The sequence below is a fragment of the Bos javanicus genome, chromosome 1, assembly GCF_032452875.1.
Source record: "Bos javanicus breed banteng chromosome 1, ARS-OSU_banteng_1.0, whole genome shotgun sequence".
In the NCBI taxonomy this organism is placed as follows: Eukaryota; Metazoa; Chordata; class Mammalia; order Artiodactyla; family Bovidae; genus Bos; species Bos javanicus.
In genome coordinates, this window is record NC_083868.1 from 9,911,463 (window position 1) to 9,924,977 (window position 13,515).

Below are 13,515 nucleotides of genomic sequence, written 5' to 3' on the forward strand. Positions count from 1 at the left end.
AATAAATTTTAGTTCAAAGATGAACAGAATGAGTTAGGCGAGATAGTGTAGAAATGAATGGGGCCACTCATGAGTGTATATCAATATTAAATCTGAAGGAAAATGGGATGAGAGATTGGATGAAAGGGGGAGGGCAGAAACAGGATCAAAATATTAGACAGTGTTAGAGTGGAGGAGGGACGATAAAACTAGTCATTGAGATACCTTAATCTGCTGCTAAAATGTATGCAATTTCTATTGTTAAAATATACATAATTCCTGGCTTCTGCATTCATCTATGACAATGACCTCAGGAAAGGAAAATCACATTTAAGAAAACTCCATGCTGACTAAGTGTATGGACCAGGGGTTATCTTAAACCCTTTCAAGGGTGAAGCGGCTTTTTTGGCTTTCTCTGTGCCATTCTTTCCGATCCGATCTTTCCTAAAGAGTGGGAAGCAGAGGTTTTTGGTTTTTATTTTTCAAGTAGGTGATCTAGAACTTCAAGAGAAAAGACGACGTTGGAAAGTTTTGTTTTGTTTTGTTTCTCTGTATGCAAACACTGGAAAGGGGACGCGTGGGAGAACTTGCAGAGGACTGGAACAGAATGGATTTGGGACGATCTAGGGTGGAGGGAGGAAAAAGGCCGAGATCAAACTTGATGAAAACTAAGGGGGCGGGCGGGGGCGGCGAGACAGAAGAGACGCGGCCAGGCGAGGAAGTGGGAGCGCGCGAGGGTGAGGGACTCGGTCGGCCCCGGCTTGGGGCGGTCGTTCTCACCATTGTCCCCGTGGTTTTCCGCCTGGGAAAACGTTATGAAACATTTCCTTCCTCTGTGTCACCGGGCCCCTCCCTCTTTTTCGATGGAAGAGCTGCTGGGGCTTTTGCTTAGAGACCTAGATAGAGGTGCAAAGGCTCAGCTTTTCTGGGTTTCCGACTGCCTTTCCGCTTCCTCCAGGGAAAGCCGGGAGGGGTCGGGGACCCCTAATTTCCCCACCGCATCCTTTCTAGCCCCAGCGATGCCGCCACTCTCTGGGTGGAAAAGTAGGGTTCCTGGACGTTTGTGTCCAGCTGGCCTCTGCCCCGCAGCTGCTAGTAGGTGGAAGAAGGCCGACTGGGCGAGAGTGGAGTATTTCCCCCAAAGAAGAGAATGCGCACTTCCCTCCCCAGGCTCCGGGGAATGGAACGCGTTCCAGATCACCTCTTCCGGAAGTGTGAACCCGGGTCTCAACCGAGAAGTCTTTAAGGCCCGGGGCGGAGGGGGACGGGATGGGAGTTTCGGGATGGGAGGGCAGATGACCGGCGTGAAGGTCGATGCCAAACGCGTTTTCAAATCAAGGCCCCTGGAAAGTGTCTCCTGGCCTCCTCACCCAGGCACGCTTTCTAGGGGACGCGCTGGCCCTACCCAGCTTGCCAGAGAACAGTTGGGGCAAAGAGAGAGCACGCTGCAAACGGGCCTGAGGCAGGCCCGGGAGATGGAGAGCTGGAGTGGGGTGTTTTGCTAGAAAGGGGAGCCCTGGCTCATCTCCCGGCTTGAAGAGGAGGAGGCTGGCGGCGGGGGGTGGGGGAAGGGGGGTGGGGACGGGGTGAGCTGAGAGAAGAAGGCGGCGCAGGGACAGCTCCCGGGCGGGGAAACCTCGGAGAAGGGACTCCGCTGTCCATCCCGCAACTGGCATCCTCGCGCTCCCTCCCGCCCGGGAGAGGGACCATGTCCCGGCTGTCCGGGCAGAAGACGGCGGGTGGAAGGGGCGGTGGGAGAGAGGACTTCTCCCAGCAGCAGCCCCAGACGTGCAAAGGGCTGGTCACAGGGCCCCTCCTGCGTCTTCCGCCCCCAGATTGACGAGCGCGTGGCGCCGAGCCAACCCCTTCCCCCGCCCGGGTTCGCGCACCGCTCTGTTTAGCCCAGACTGAGTTTAGGGGGCGGGGTCCCGGGGATAGAAAGGCGGCCAAGAGGGAGGAGGGAAGGGGGGTCAGGGAGGGGCGGAGACTCAGTCTAAGATATAAAAAGGCGGTCGGGGCTGCTCTGTCCTTGCACTCGCTGGAAAGCGGCTCAGAGCCTGGGGTCTCTCATTGCCAGGGCGCGCAGAAGGGCCGAGAGGACTGAGCCCTGCGGAGAGCGAGGTGCACCGCAACCGAGGCGGAGACCGAAGGGGGTCTCTGGACGCCGATCCTCGTGTGGCCCGTCGCCCCGGCCCCAGAGGCGTCCCGGGGCGCTGCGCCTCCCCGCAGCAGCCACCCCGCCAACGCCTGCTGCGCGGTGCCTCCAACTCTTCCCCAGAAGAACTTCCCGCGCGCCGACAGAACTACAGCGCCTGCTCTTTAGTGACTCCGGGAGCCCTATCGGCGGCTGGGCTCTGCGCGCCCTTTTGCAAGAATCAGAGTAACTTGTTAACAGTCCCGAGCCAAGCTGGCGAGGCTCCGCGCTCCGGACCCGAACAATAGCCAGTGCGCTCAGCGCTCGGAGGCGCGCGGTTCCTCCCGAATGCAGCGCGCGGTTCCCGCGGGGTTCCGAAAGCGCACGGCAGGAGGCGACATGGGGCACAAGGCGCCGAGGGCTCGGGGCTTGCAGCCTGTTCCCTCACCGCTGCTGCTCCTCGCCGCGGCCGCCGCGCTGCTGGTCGTGCCGGGCGCGCACGGGCGCCCAGCCGAGGAGGACGAGGAGCTGGTGCTGCCGGCCCTGGAGCGCGACCCGGGACTCAGGACCGCGCACCTCCGCCTGGACGCCTTCGGTCGGCAGCTGAGCCTGGAGCTGCACCTGGACCGCGGCTTCCTGGCACCCGGCTTCACGCTCCAGACCGTGGGACGCAGACCCGAGCCGGACGTGCAGCGTTCTGATCCGGTGGGCGACCTGGCGCACTGCTTCTACTCTGGCACGGTCAACGGCGACCCCAGCTCCGCCGCGGCGCTCAGCCTGTGCGACGGCGTGCGCGGCGCCTTCTACCTGCAGGGCGAGGAGTACTTCATCCAACCCGCGCCCGCCGCCGCCACCTTGAGCCTGGCCCCCGCCGCCGCCGCCGCCGCAGCTGGGGAGCAGCAGCAGGCGCGGCCGCAGTTCCATCTCCTGCGGCGGAGGCGGCGGGGCGACGGCGGCGCCAAGTGCGGGGTCTTGGATGACGAGACCCAGCTGGCGGGGGGCGCGGGGCCAGAGGGCGAGGACGCCACTGTGCAGTGGGCGCCGCGGGACCGAGCGCCCCAGCGCCCGGGACACCGAACAGGTATCAGTCCAGAAGAGCGGCTCCCATTTACCTCTCCATTCATCTCCCCCTCCCTTCCTTCTCTGGGCTGCACGACTTGAGGGTAAAGTCCTGTTGGCAGACGGAAGACTGTGTCTGCGGACAGGACCGAGACGTGGTGGTGCTGATTTGTGTTTTAAGATCTGGGTTGGTGAACTCACCATTTGCCCCAATCACGAATGATCAAGAGAGGACATAAGTGATCAGTGGGTTGTTTTTTGTTTTCTTTTCTTTTCTTTTTTCTGCTAAGGAGAAGCGTTTGGATCTGGAAGGGAGAGCTGGTAACTCAGCCCCTCCACTTGAGTCGACAGTGAGCTTTTGCGACTTCTTTCTGCCTTGTTAATTTCTTGCGAACGATTGTCCATGTGTCGTTCGGTCGAGTTATAACTGGCCGCTTAGTTTTGTAACCGCTGCCTGTTCGCGCACCCAGAGACCGCAGGAGGGCGGAGATGGAGGGCGGGGGAGAGAGACCCTCGGAATGCGCAGCCCTGGAGCCTGGACAGCTGCGTTAGGACCTCTGTTCTGCTGGCCGGTGTCTCCTTCCCGGCTTACCAGGCTGACCCCGACCGGCTGGCGGCGGCGGGGCCCCTCGACTGGACCTGCCTGGGAGGTCTCTCCGCGCGGCTCGCCCCGCCTCCGCGCCTCCCGCCCGCCTCCCCGCGTGCGCTCCCTCTCGCAGCCACCCCTATGCTCCGAAACACTGTTGAAAAGTTAGTCACCGCGATCCTTCCTGCCACGCCTTCCTCGGACTCTGTTGTGCCTTGCTTCTGCTGTAGTTCTTTTCCTCCTGTCACTTTGGTGCCTTGTCGCTTTCTTCACTTTCTGCCCCGGGCTTGCAGAATGTAATTCTTCTCCCCCTGTCCGTCTGCTCCTGGAAGCAGTTACGTGATCAGAGCCCAGGGTAGGACTTCCCTGGGCAGGGGGCTGGTTCACGGTCAGGAGTCAGAGAACTCTTTTCTAAATAATTAATCGTGCCCCCACCCCCACCCCGGAATCTGCAGCACCAACTTTCTTTCCGTGGGGCGGTAGGAGTCCTGGCCGTAGGCGCCGGGGCAGACTGGGTGGTCCTCGTGCCGGATTTGGCCTGAGCCGAGCACCCCCAGGAACCCCTGGAATGAGAGAGCCGAGCCGTGCGGGCTGAGATTCCTTCAGGCCCGGCCCCTTGGCAGAGGCCCCAGCCCTGCCCGGGGCCTTCCACGTGGAGCCTGATGATCTCATTCAGGATCTGAGTCCTGGCCTGTGAAAGAGTGACTCAGGGGCTCTGCCTGCTCCCCTTGCTCCAAGATTTTACTACGACTGGAAAGAGGGGTGTGCATCCTGCCTTTTTCAGATTGCATGATTTCAAAGAGGATTAAAAAAAATGCTACTTAAAAAAAAGCTGATCCCCTCAGAGGAGCACATGGCCTTTACATTTACAGTAAGGAGAAAACTTTAAAAATAACATTTGCAGTGAACAGAGATGCAAATATTTTTGTTATTGTTTGCCCCCCGGGTGTATTTTTGTATTATTTGCTTTGACTGGTTAGGCTTTCCTTATATACTCTAGGAAGGTAAACTATTCTTGGCGAGACTGTCCCCAAGCAAATGATCTTTCCTTGTGTCTTTACAGGAACTGGAAGCCTAAGAAAGAAGCGATTTGTGTCCAGCCCCCGCTATGTGGAAACGATGCTTGTGGCTGACCAGTCCATGGCCGAGTTCCACGGCAGTGACCTAAAGCACTACCTTCTGACCTTGTTCTCCGTGGCGGCCCGGTTATACAAACACCCCAGCATTCGGAATTCAGTGAGCCTAGTGGTGGTAAAGATCCTGGTCATCTACGAGGAAAAGAAGGGCCCAGAAGTGACTTCCAACGCTGCCCTCACACTGCGGAACTTCTGCAGCTGGCAGAAACAGCACAACCCGCCCAGTGACCGGGATGCAGAGCACTATGACACCGCGATTCTATTCACCAGACAGGTGAGAGGAAGACATCACCAGTCATGACAGGACTCCCTGGGGACTCAGTTTGTAACAAATGTATATAAGGCATTTTACCAATATTTTCACACTGAAGTATTTTTTCATTGGCTAGCATGATTAATCTTTCCTAATTTTTAAAATATTTATTTTATTATTTATTTGGCTGTCCTGCATCTTACTTGCAGCATGCAAGGTCTTTAGCTACAGCATATGGGATCTAGTTCCCTGACCAGGGATTAAACCTGGGCCTCCTGCATTGGGAACTTAAAGTCTTAACCATGGACCACCAGGGAATTCTTCCATAGCTTTAACATCTCAAGTGTCACAGTCCTAGGTGAATGCCTTAGGGGAAAATCTTAAAGTCACACAAAATACTCCTAAAAGGGCTACTCAGCAACAAAGAATGTAGATGCTCCAAAGCACATGTGAGGCTACACCCTACCAAGCAGTTTGATCCCGAAGTTCATCCTGTGTGTGTATTAATAAGGGCAAATCTCTGCTTCTTGTAGGACCTGTGTGGTACCCAGACGTGTGATACTCTTGGCATGGCGGATGTTGGAACTATATGTGATCCCAGCAGAAGCTGCTCGGTCATAGAGGATGATGGCTTACAGGCCGCCTTCACTACTGCTCACGAATTAGGTAAGTCTGTTCCAGAGTGCGAGTTAAGCGCAATTCATGAATTCAAGCTGATAAACTAGGTATTACTGTTAAAGGGAGCATCTGCAGATTATATTGCCATTTTAGGTGCCAGAGCTCCCTAAAATCTGCAGAAAATGCTTTTACACGATTCTCAGCATGGTTATCTTTATTAGAATTCAGAATCAGAGAGTTGAAGCTAGGGACACATTTGGAAATTCACACATTGGTTCACACCCTGTGAAAAGTAGATACTGTCTCTAAAATAGATGGTATCCGGATACATTTCTTCTTCAGAAATATCACTTTGAGATAGATGAATCTCTGTTGGGGAAAAAAAATGCTGCAAATGATATGTTTTAATGTGAGTCTTGGATTTCTACTTAGGTCACGTGTTTAACATGCCCCATGATGATGCCAAGCAATGTGCCGGCATTAATGGTCTCAACCGGGATTCCCACATGATGGCGTCAATGCTTACCAATCTGGACCACAACCAGCCCTGGTCTCCCTGCAGTGCCTCCGCGATTACAACATTTCTGGATAATGGTCATGGTAAGACACTCCAGCTACTCTTTCTAGATGTTATCCAACCATCCTCGTGTTCATACAGTACTTGTTAAACGAGCTCTTTTTTTCTTTTCTCTTCTTTTCCCTTTCTCCTTTCAAAATGACTTTCATTGTCAAGAGCATACATTTTTAAACCTGAATTTCCAATAAAAGACAGTGCTTCTGTCCAAGAAGCTCCCGGAGTACATGAACTTGAGTGTTTAGCAGAACGATGATTTCCTGACATTGTTAAAGCAGAAATAACTCATTAAGAATAACATCTTAACAATAATTTAAATCTCTCTGGCGCATCTCTCCCAAACCCTTCAGCTTTCAAATCACTTTGCTATGTATTATCTCTTATGATAAATCTTTTCTGAAACTGATCTGTCCCCTGCGTGCCTTTAGTTACTATTTGTTAACATTCATTGGTATTTCTCTTTGCAGGTGAATGTTTGATGGACGAGCCCCAGCTCGTCATACAGCTCCCCTCCGATCTCCCGGGGACCTTGTACGATGCCAGCCGACAGTGCCAGCTCACATTTGGAGAGGAGTCCAGACACTGCCCGGACGCGGCCAGCACCTGCATGATCCTCTGGTGCACGGGCACCTCTGGAGGATTGCCGGTGTGCCAGACCAAACACTTCCCCTGGGCGGACGGCACCAGCTGCGGAGAGGGGAAATGGTGTGTCAATGGCCAGTGCCTGGACCAGACCGACAAGGAGCACTTTGATGTGAGTTATCCACCACAATGCATTCTCCTTTGACATTCAGAAGGGAAAATGACCAAGAGATGCTCAGACATTTGATGCCATAGGAGCAACCTGACCTGTAGCCTCTGACAGGGATACAGGAAAGATTCGCATCATTGATTCTGTGTCCCATATCTTTCTCTTATATTTCCTGAAAGGGTTGTCATAGAGGATTCTAACACTAATGATTTGTGTCTCTGTTTAGACCCCTGTTCACGGAAGCTGGGGACCCTGGGGGCCCTGGGGAGACTGCTCCAGAACGTGTGGTGGTGGAGTTCAGTATACGATGAGGGAGTGTGACAACCCCGTGCCGAAGAACGGAGGAAAATACTGTGAGGGCAAGCGCGTGCGCTACAGGTCCTGCAACATCGAGGACTGCCCGGAGAATAACGGTGAGCAGAGAGAAGGCGAAAAGCACGCTCCGCAAACGGGCACTTGAAGATTGGAAAGGGATAACGTCATCATCTCCTTCTCTTTCCAGGAAAAACCTTTAGAATGGAACAGTGTGAGGCACACAATGAATTCTCCAAAGCTTCCTTTGGCAGCGGGCCTGCAGTGGAGTGGATACCCAAGTACGCGGGAGTCTCGCCCAAGGACAGGTGCAAGCTTATCTGTCAAGCCAAAGGCACTGGCTACTTCTTCGTTTTGCAGCCCAAGGTAGTCACTTTTCTTTGGACTGTTGGTCTAAGAACCCAAGCCCTGGCTTGCTACCTTTTCATGCATCCTTTGTTGTTTTATATTTTTATATTGACATGTTTATGTATAATATTTAATTATTATAAATATATTATACTTAATGTATTAAGTATATATTAAGTCAAAATTATATATATTAAATTTATATATCAGCACATTCAGTTTCAAGTTAGGACAACTTTGCTTCTGGATACATTGGTAACTGCCTGCTTTGAGTCTTGTGCTGTTTGGGGTTATGGATGAAGCTTGAATCCAATGCTTAATGATTCCTGCAATGGCTTATTATTACTCTTATATATGAAGAAAAGCCCTTAATGCATGGATAGGTAAATCATATATTAACACGAAAACCATCCCTTGGTTTTGGAAAATAGTTTAAGATAGTCAAAAGTACTTGTTACTGGGTGAATAGCAGCAGCATGTGCAAATAGACTTTTACTGAAAGCCTGAGCATTGAGAACTCTTGTGTTTAAGAACATATATTGAACTAGTAGAAGCATAGCTTTGCTGTTTTGTTGAGGGGATAAATCTGGCTCTGAGATAGAAAATGGAATTGAATTTGGTTGAGATAATCATGAGTCATGATCACTGTAGGCTAGGAAAATAGTCCCCAGTTGCAGATTCAACATACGAGTGATTTATCAGCAGCAGCCCTTGCCAGGTAGTATTCTAGACACTGAGGATACAGCAGTAAACAAATTGACTAAAAGCTCTGCTTTCGTTGACCTTAGCTGTAAGTAAGATAGGACACAGATAATCTAAAAATTTATAATATTTCAGATGTCTATGGAAAAAAAAGAGAAGCCAGAGAAGGATAGTGTGCAGAGTACTATTTTAATCTTGATAGAAATGTAATGTTAATGAGGAAGATTTTCAGACTTATCCTAGCATCATCTCTTGGCCTTGTTAATTAACATGTGACAGCAGGTACCTGTTCTTCCTTTTTCAGGTGGTGGATGGCACCCCATGTAGCCCAGATTCCACCTCCGTCTGTGTGCAAGGACAGTGCGTAAAAGCTGGCTGTGATCACATCATAGACTCCAAAAATAAGTTCGATAAATGTGGCATCTGTGGAGGAAATGGATCTACATGCAAGAAAGTATCTGGATCAGTTACCACTGCAAAGTAAGTGTTAAACTGCTTTACTCCTGAAGGTTCTTATCATTTCCATGTAACTAACTTCTTACAGGTCTGGTTAAAAATTACTTTCTTACATGATTCCCTGGTGTTTCAAGCTAAGTAACATAATGAGCCAGTGACTGAGAGATTTTTCTCTCTATTTTTCTTGCTTGCAGACCTGGCTATCACGATATCGTCACAATTCCAACCGGAGCCACAAACATTGAAGTGAAGCAACGGAATCATAGAGGATCCAGGAATAACGGGAGCTTCCTGGCCATCAAAGCTGCCGATGGCACGTATATCCTGAATGGCGACTTCACCCTGTCCACTTTGGAGCAAGACATCACACACAAAGGTAGTGTCCTGAGGTACAGCGGCTCCTCGGCGGCGCTGGAAAGAATTCGAAGCTTCAGCCCTCTCAAGGAGCCCTTAACCATCCAAGTCCTGACGGTGGGCAATGCCTTCCGGCCCAAAATTAAATACACCTATTTCGTGAAGAAGAAGAAGGAATCTTTCAACGCCATCCCTACTTTCTCAGAGTGGGTCATCGAAGAGTGGGGCGAGTGTTCCAAGTCGTGTGGGCTGGGTGTGCAGAGAAGGCTCGTGGAGTGCCGGGACATCAACGGACAGCCCGCTTCAGAGTGCGCCAAGGAAGTGAAGCCGGCCAGCACCAGACCTTGTGCGGACCTGCCTTGCCCCCGCTGGCAGCTGGGGGACTGGTCGCCGTGTTCCAAGACTTGCGGGAAGGGTTACAAAAAGAGAACCTTGCAGTGTCTGTCCCAGGATGGGGGGGTGTTGTCTCATGAGAGCTGTGATCCTTTAAAGAAACCTAAACACTACATAGACTTCTGCACAGTGGCGGAGTGCAGTTAAGTACGAGTGGTGTTGAGGGACAGGGGGCAGTGGGGAAGGGCTGATGCACTGAAATCAAGAAGACTGGAGGAGTCCAGGGCGCCTTGCCCTGGTGATCAACCAGGGGTGGCGATGAGTTGAGAGGTAGATAGAGGTAGGTCGGAAAGAAGTTAGATCATCAGAATTTCCTGCCAGTTACAAATCTGATAGGGTAGTTTATGAGGACTATTCATATCTGACCAATGAGGTAGCACAAGAAAGCCCCAGGGCATTATCATTTCTTTGGTGAGGTTCTGGACAAGTTCTTATGAAAATAGAAGTAATGGTCAAAAGTAAGTTTAAGAAATATGAACAATCCCTGCTTCCTGATGCTGATGAAATACTGTGTATCACGGAGGTTGAGAAATGAAATGCAGGAGGAAGGTGAGATTTTTGCTTTAAGACATGGCTTACTTTACCTCACTATCAATGGAGGGAGAAAGGAATGCACATGGGATCTTTGACCATCACTTTACCCGCTGCTATGTTTTCAGAGAATGTTTATGCCATCTTAGAGTTAAGAATTCAGGACTGCCCAGCACGAGAAATGCTTCGCAATGTCCATGACTCCCATGACTCCCATCTTTCCTCTCTTGTGTCGTTATTGTGTCTTTCTTTGTGAATTCCTTTTGACGAAGAAACAATTGCATGTATTTGTAAACACACCATAAATTCTACAAGGGGAAAAAATAAAAAACAGCAGTGATGTATAAGATGCTGGTAAAAGCTAGAGGAGGCCTGATGACCTGGGGACCTCCTGTATTTCTTTCCTCCTAATGTAAGCCAACTTAAGGAATGTGGATGTAGGGGAAAAAAAAAAAAAAAAACAGTTTGTGTCTGAAGAGAGTCGGTAAGACACCAAAAAAAAAAAAAAAAAAGAATGTAATGCCAGAACGAGAATGGGGTGTATACAACAGGGTCCCCAGTGCTGGGGACCTTGAGATCAGATGTCTCGTGGTGGGGAGGCTACTGAGGGGTAGCGGCTGGTCCACCCCCCAGCAGCTGGTCCAACAGTCATATCCTGGTGAATGTCTGTTCAGCTCTTCTACTATGAAAGAAAATAACTTTTTTTTTCCATATGTATATAGTAAAATACATTACTATAAATTCTATGTACTTTATAAGTATTGGTTTGTGTGTTCCTTCTAAGAAGGACTATAGTTTGTAATAAATGCCTATAATGACGTATTTATTTTTATACATTTCTTTCTAATGATAAAACTTTTAAGTTATATCGCGTTTGTAAAAGGTCATATAAAAATAGAGTATTTATACGATATATGTTACTAGAAATAATAAAAGGACACTTTTTGAACGCGTGTCTTGTTTTAATGAAAATTAACTCCTGCGAAGGAAATCTGAGACATAGGTAGTGAATTTGAAGACAGAATATTTTCTTAAGTGTCTTGGAAGTAAGATTTTTTCTAATGAAATGTATTTTTTGTATCTTTGGTGTAATGTGATTGCTACAGAGAAAGATATCTATTATATCTTTGGTGATAGGTTTGTTACTAGAGTAATAATATACACCAGTGCTGGCCAGCTTTTTCTGTTGCGAGCCATATGGTAAATAGATTTTGTAGGTCATACCATCTCTGTCACAACTACTCAGCCGTGCAGTTGTAACATGTAAGTGACAGACAGTGCACAAGTGAATGGGCATGGTGGTGTATTAATAAAGCTTTATTCCTGAAACAGTGGGCCAAATTTGTTCTGTGAGCATTATGTGTAATATATTAAATGAAAACCGATCGGGTTCAGGATGCATTTGAATTTGTATCTTTTCCTCAACGACATCATGTATTGAGTTGCCCCAAAAGTTCATTCATTCTGTAAACTGTTACAGAAAAACATGAACAAACTTTTGAGCCAACCCAGTATATAAAATTATGTGAAATTGTTTACGTCAGTGGGCTTTCCTGATGGCTCAGCAGTGAAGAATCAGCCTGCAATGTGGGAGACGCAGGTTCAATCCCTGGGTAAGGAAGATCCCCTGGAGAAGGGCATGGCAATCCACTCCAGCATCCTTGTCTGGAGAATCCCATGGACAGAGGAGCCTGGTGGGCTAAAGTCCATAGGGTCGCAAAGAGTCAGACACGACTGAAACAACACGCACACGTGCATTTAAGCTAATGTATAGAAAACGATGCTTCATAATTACATTTAGGATAGGCATGCTCAGTGAGCCAAGCTCCCCACATGTTTCATTTGCTCTTTAGGAGTACACTGGATGTTCTGAAGAAACCGTGAAACACCCAAGCCACTCTCTCTCGGTACCTTTTGTAAGTCACTATATTTTAAATACTAAATGGTACATGGGTGACTTTAAAAGTTCAGGTCGCTTCCAAAGTAACTACATTTTGCTCAGGAAATAGCATATTTACTAGAAGACTCGGATTATGTGGTTAACCACAGACATTTCCAACTTTACATTTTCATCCTCTTTTTCACCCTCCTTTCTCAAGTACTTCTATATAACCTGCTAATTGCAGATTCCTGTGATAATTCTAGCTTGCCCTCAGAATAACTCAAGGTGTTCTTCCCCTGAGCAGTTGAATTTAAGATTTTCAGGAGCCAGGTGCATGGGGCAGAGGAGGGAAGAGGTGTGCTAATCTCTGGTTAAGGTTTTTCCTACCTACTGCCCACCAGGCTGAAAGAGGAAAATCAAATCTCACACTGTGAGCACTGGTCCCATACAACTCAGTTAAAGATAGAATTTGGCCATGCAATTTGATGACCTAACATGCTTTTAGCACCAACAACCTCTACCACATTATTTGCCTCCATTCAGTTCATTTCATTTGCTCAGTCGTGACCGACTCTTTGCAACCCCATGAATTGCAGCACGCCAGGCCTCCTTGTCCATCACCAACTCCCGGAGTTCACTCAGACTCACGTCCATCGAGTCGGTGATGCCATCCAGCCATCTCATCCTCTGTCGTCCCCTTCTCCTCCTGCCCCCAATCCCTCCCAGCATCAGAGTCTTTTCCAATGAGTCAACTCTTTGAATGAGGTGGCCAAAGTACTGGAGTTTCAGCTTTAGCATCATTCCTTCCAAAGAGCACCCAGGACTGATCTCCTTCAGAATGGACTGGTTGGATCTCCTTGCAGTCCAATGGACTCTCAAGAGTCTTCTCCAACACCACAGCTCAAAAGCATCAATTTTTTGGCGCTCAGCCTTCTTCACAGTCCAACTCTCACATCCAAACATGACTACTGGAAAAATCATAGCCTCGACTAGACAGACCTTTGTTGGCAAAGTAATGTTTCTGCTTTTTAATATGCCTATATTATCATGGTACAAATCCCCATAGTAAGTGAAACGGAGGACACACACACACACATGCACAATGTCCTTACCTTTAATTACTATACAAGCTGTTTGATATTAATAAAACCAAATAAATACAACTAGAATGGTAACTCATGATAAAAAAAAAAAAAAAGTCATTTTCAAATCGTGCCTAATGAAATTCAGGACACAAAGTCATAAAAACAGCCACAAGATTTTCCACTGTTGTCTTTAATTCTCCATCCAAGATAATGCCAACTAACTTCCCAAGTTGCCACATTGCTTTCTTCAGCCTTCTGCTAGTGAGATTTCCCTTTTATCAACCAACTGAGCTCTTTAAAATACTCTAGTTTTGGCAGCAAGGAGTTTAGTTTAAAACACACATGTGGTTCTGTGGGCTTGA

General features: G+C 48.8%; 1 protein-coding gene across 1 annotated transcript; it reads left to right on the forward strand.

The window, feature by feature from the left end:
- Window positions 1–2,015: 2,015 nt before the first annotated feature.
- ADAMTS1 (ADAM metallopeptidase with thrombospondin type 1 motif 1) lies at window positions 2,016–11,515 on the forward strand. The gene is made up of 9 exons (XM_061423646.1): window positions 2,016–3,194; window positions 4,822–5,168; window positions 5,681–5,813; window positions 6,198–6,365; window positions 6,807–7,093; window positions 7,317–7,503; window positions 7,593–7,768; window positions 8,757–8,932; window positions 9,103–11,515. The coding sequence occupies exons 1-9, from the start codon at window positions 2,462–2,464 to the stop codon at window positions 9,800–9,802; spliced, it is 2,907 nt and encodes a 968-aa protein (XP_061279630.1). The 5' UTR covers window positions 2,016–2,461; the 3' UTR covers window positions 9,803–11,515.
- Window positions 11,516–13,515: the final 2,000 nt, after the last annotated feature.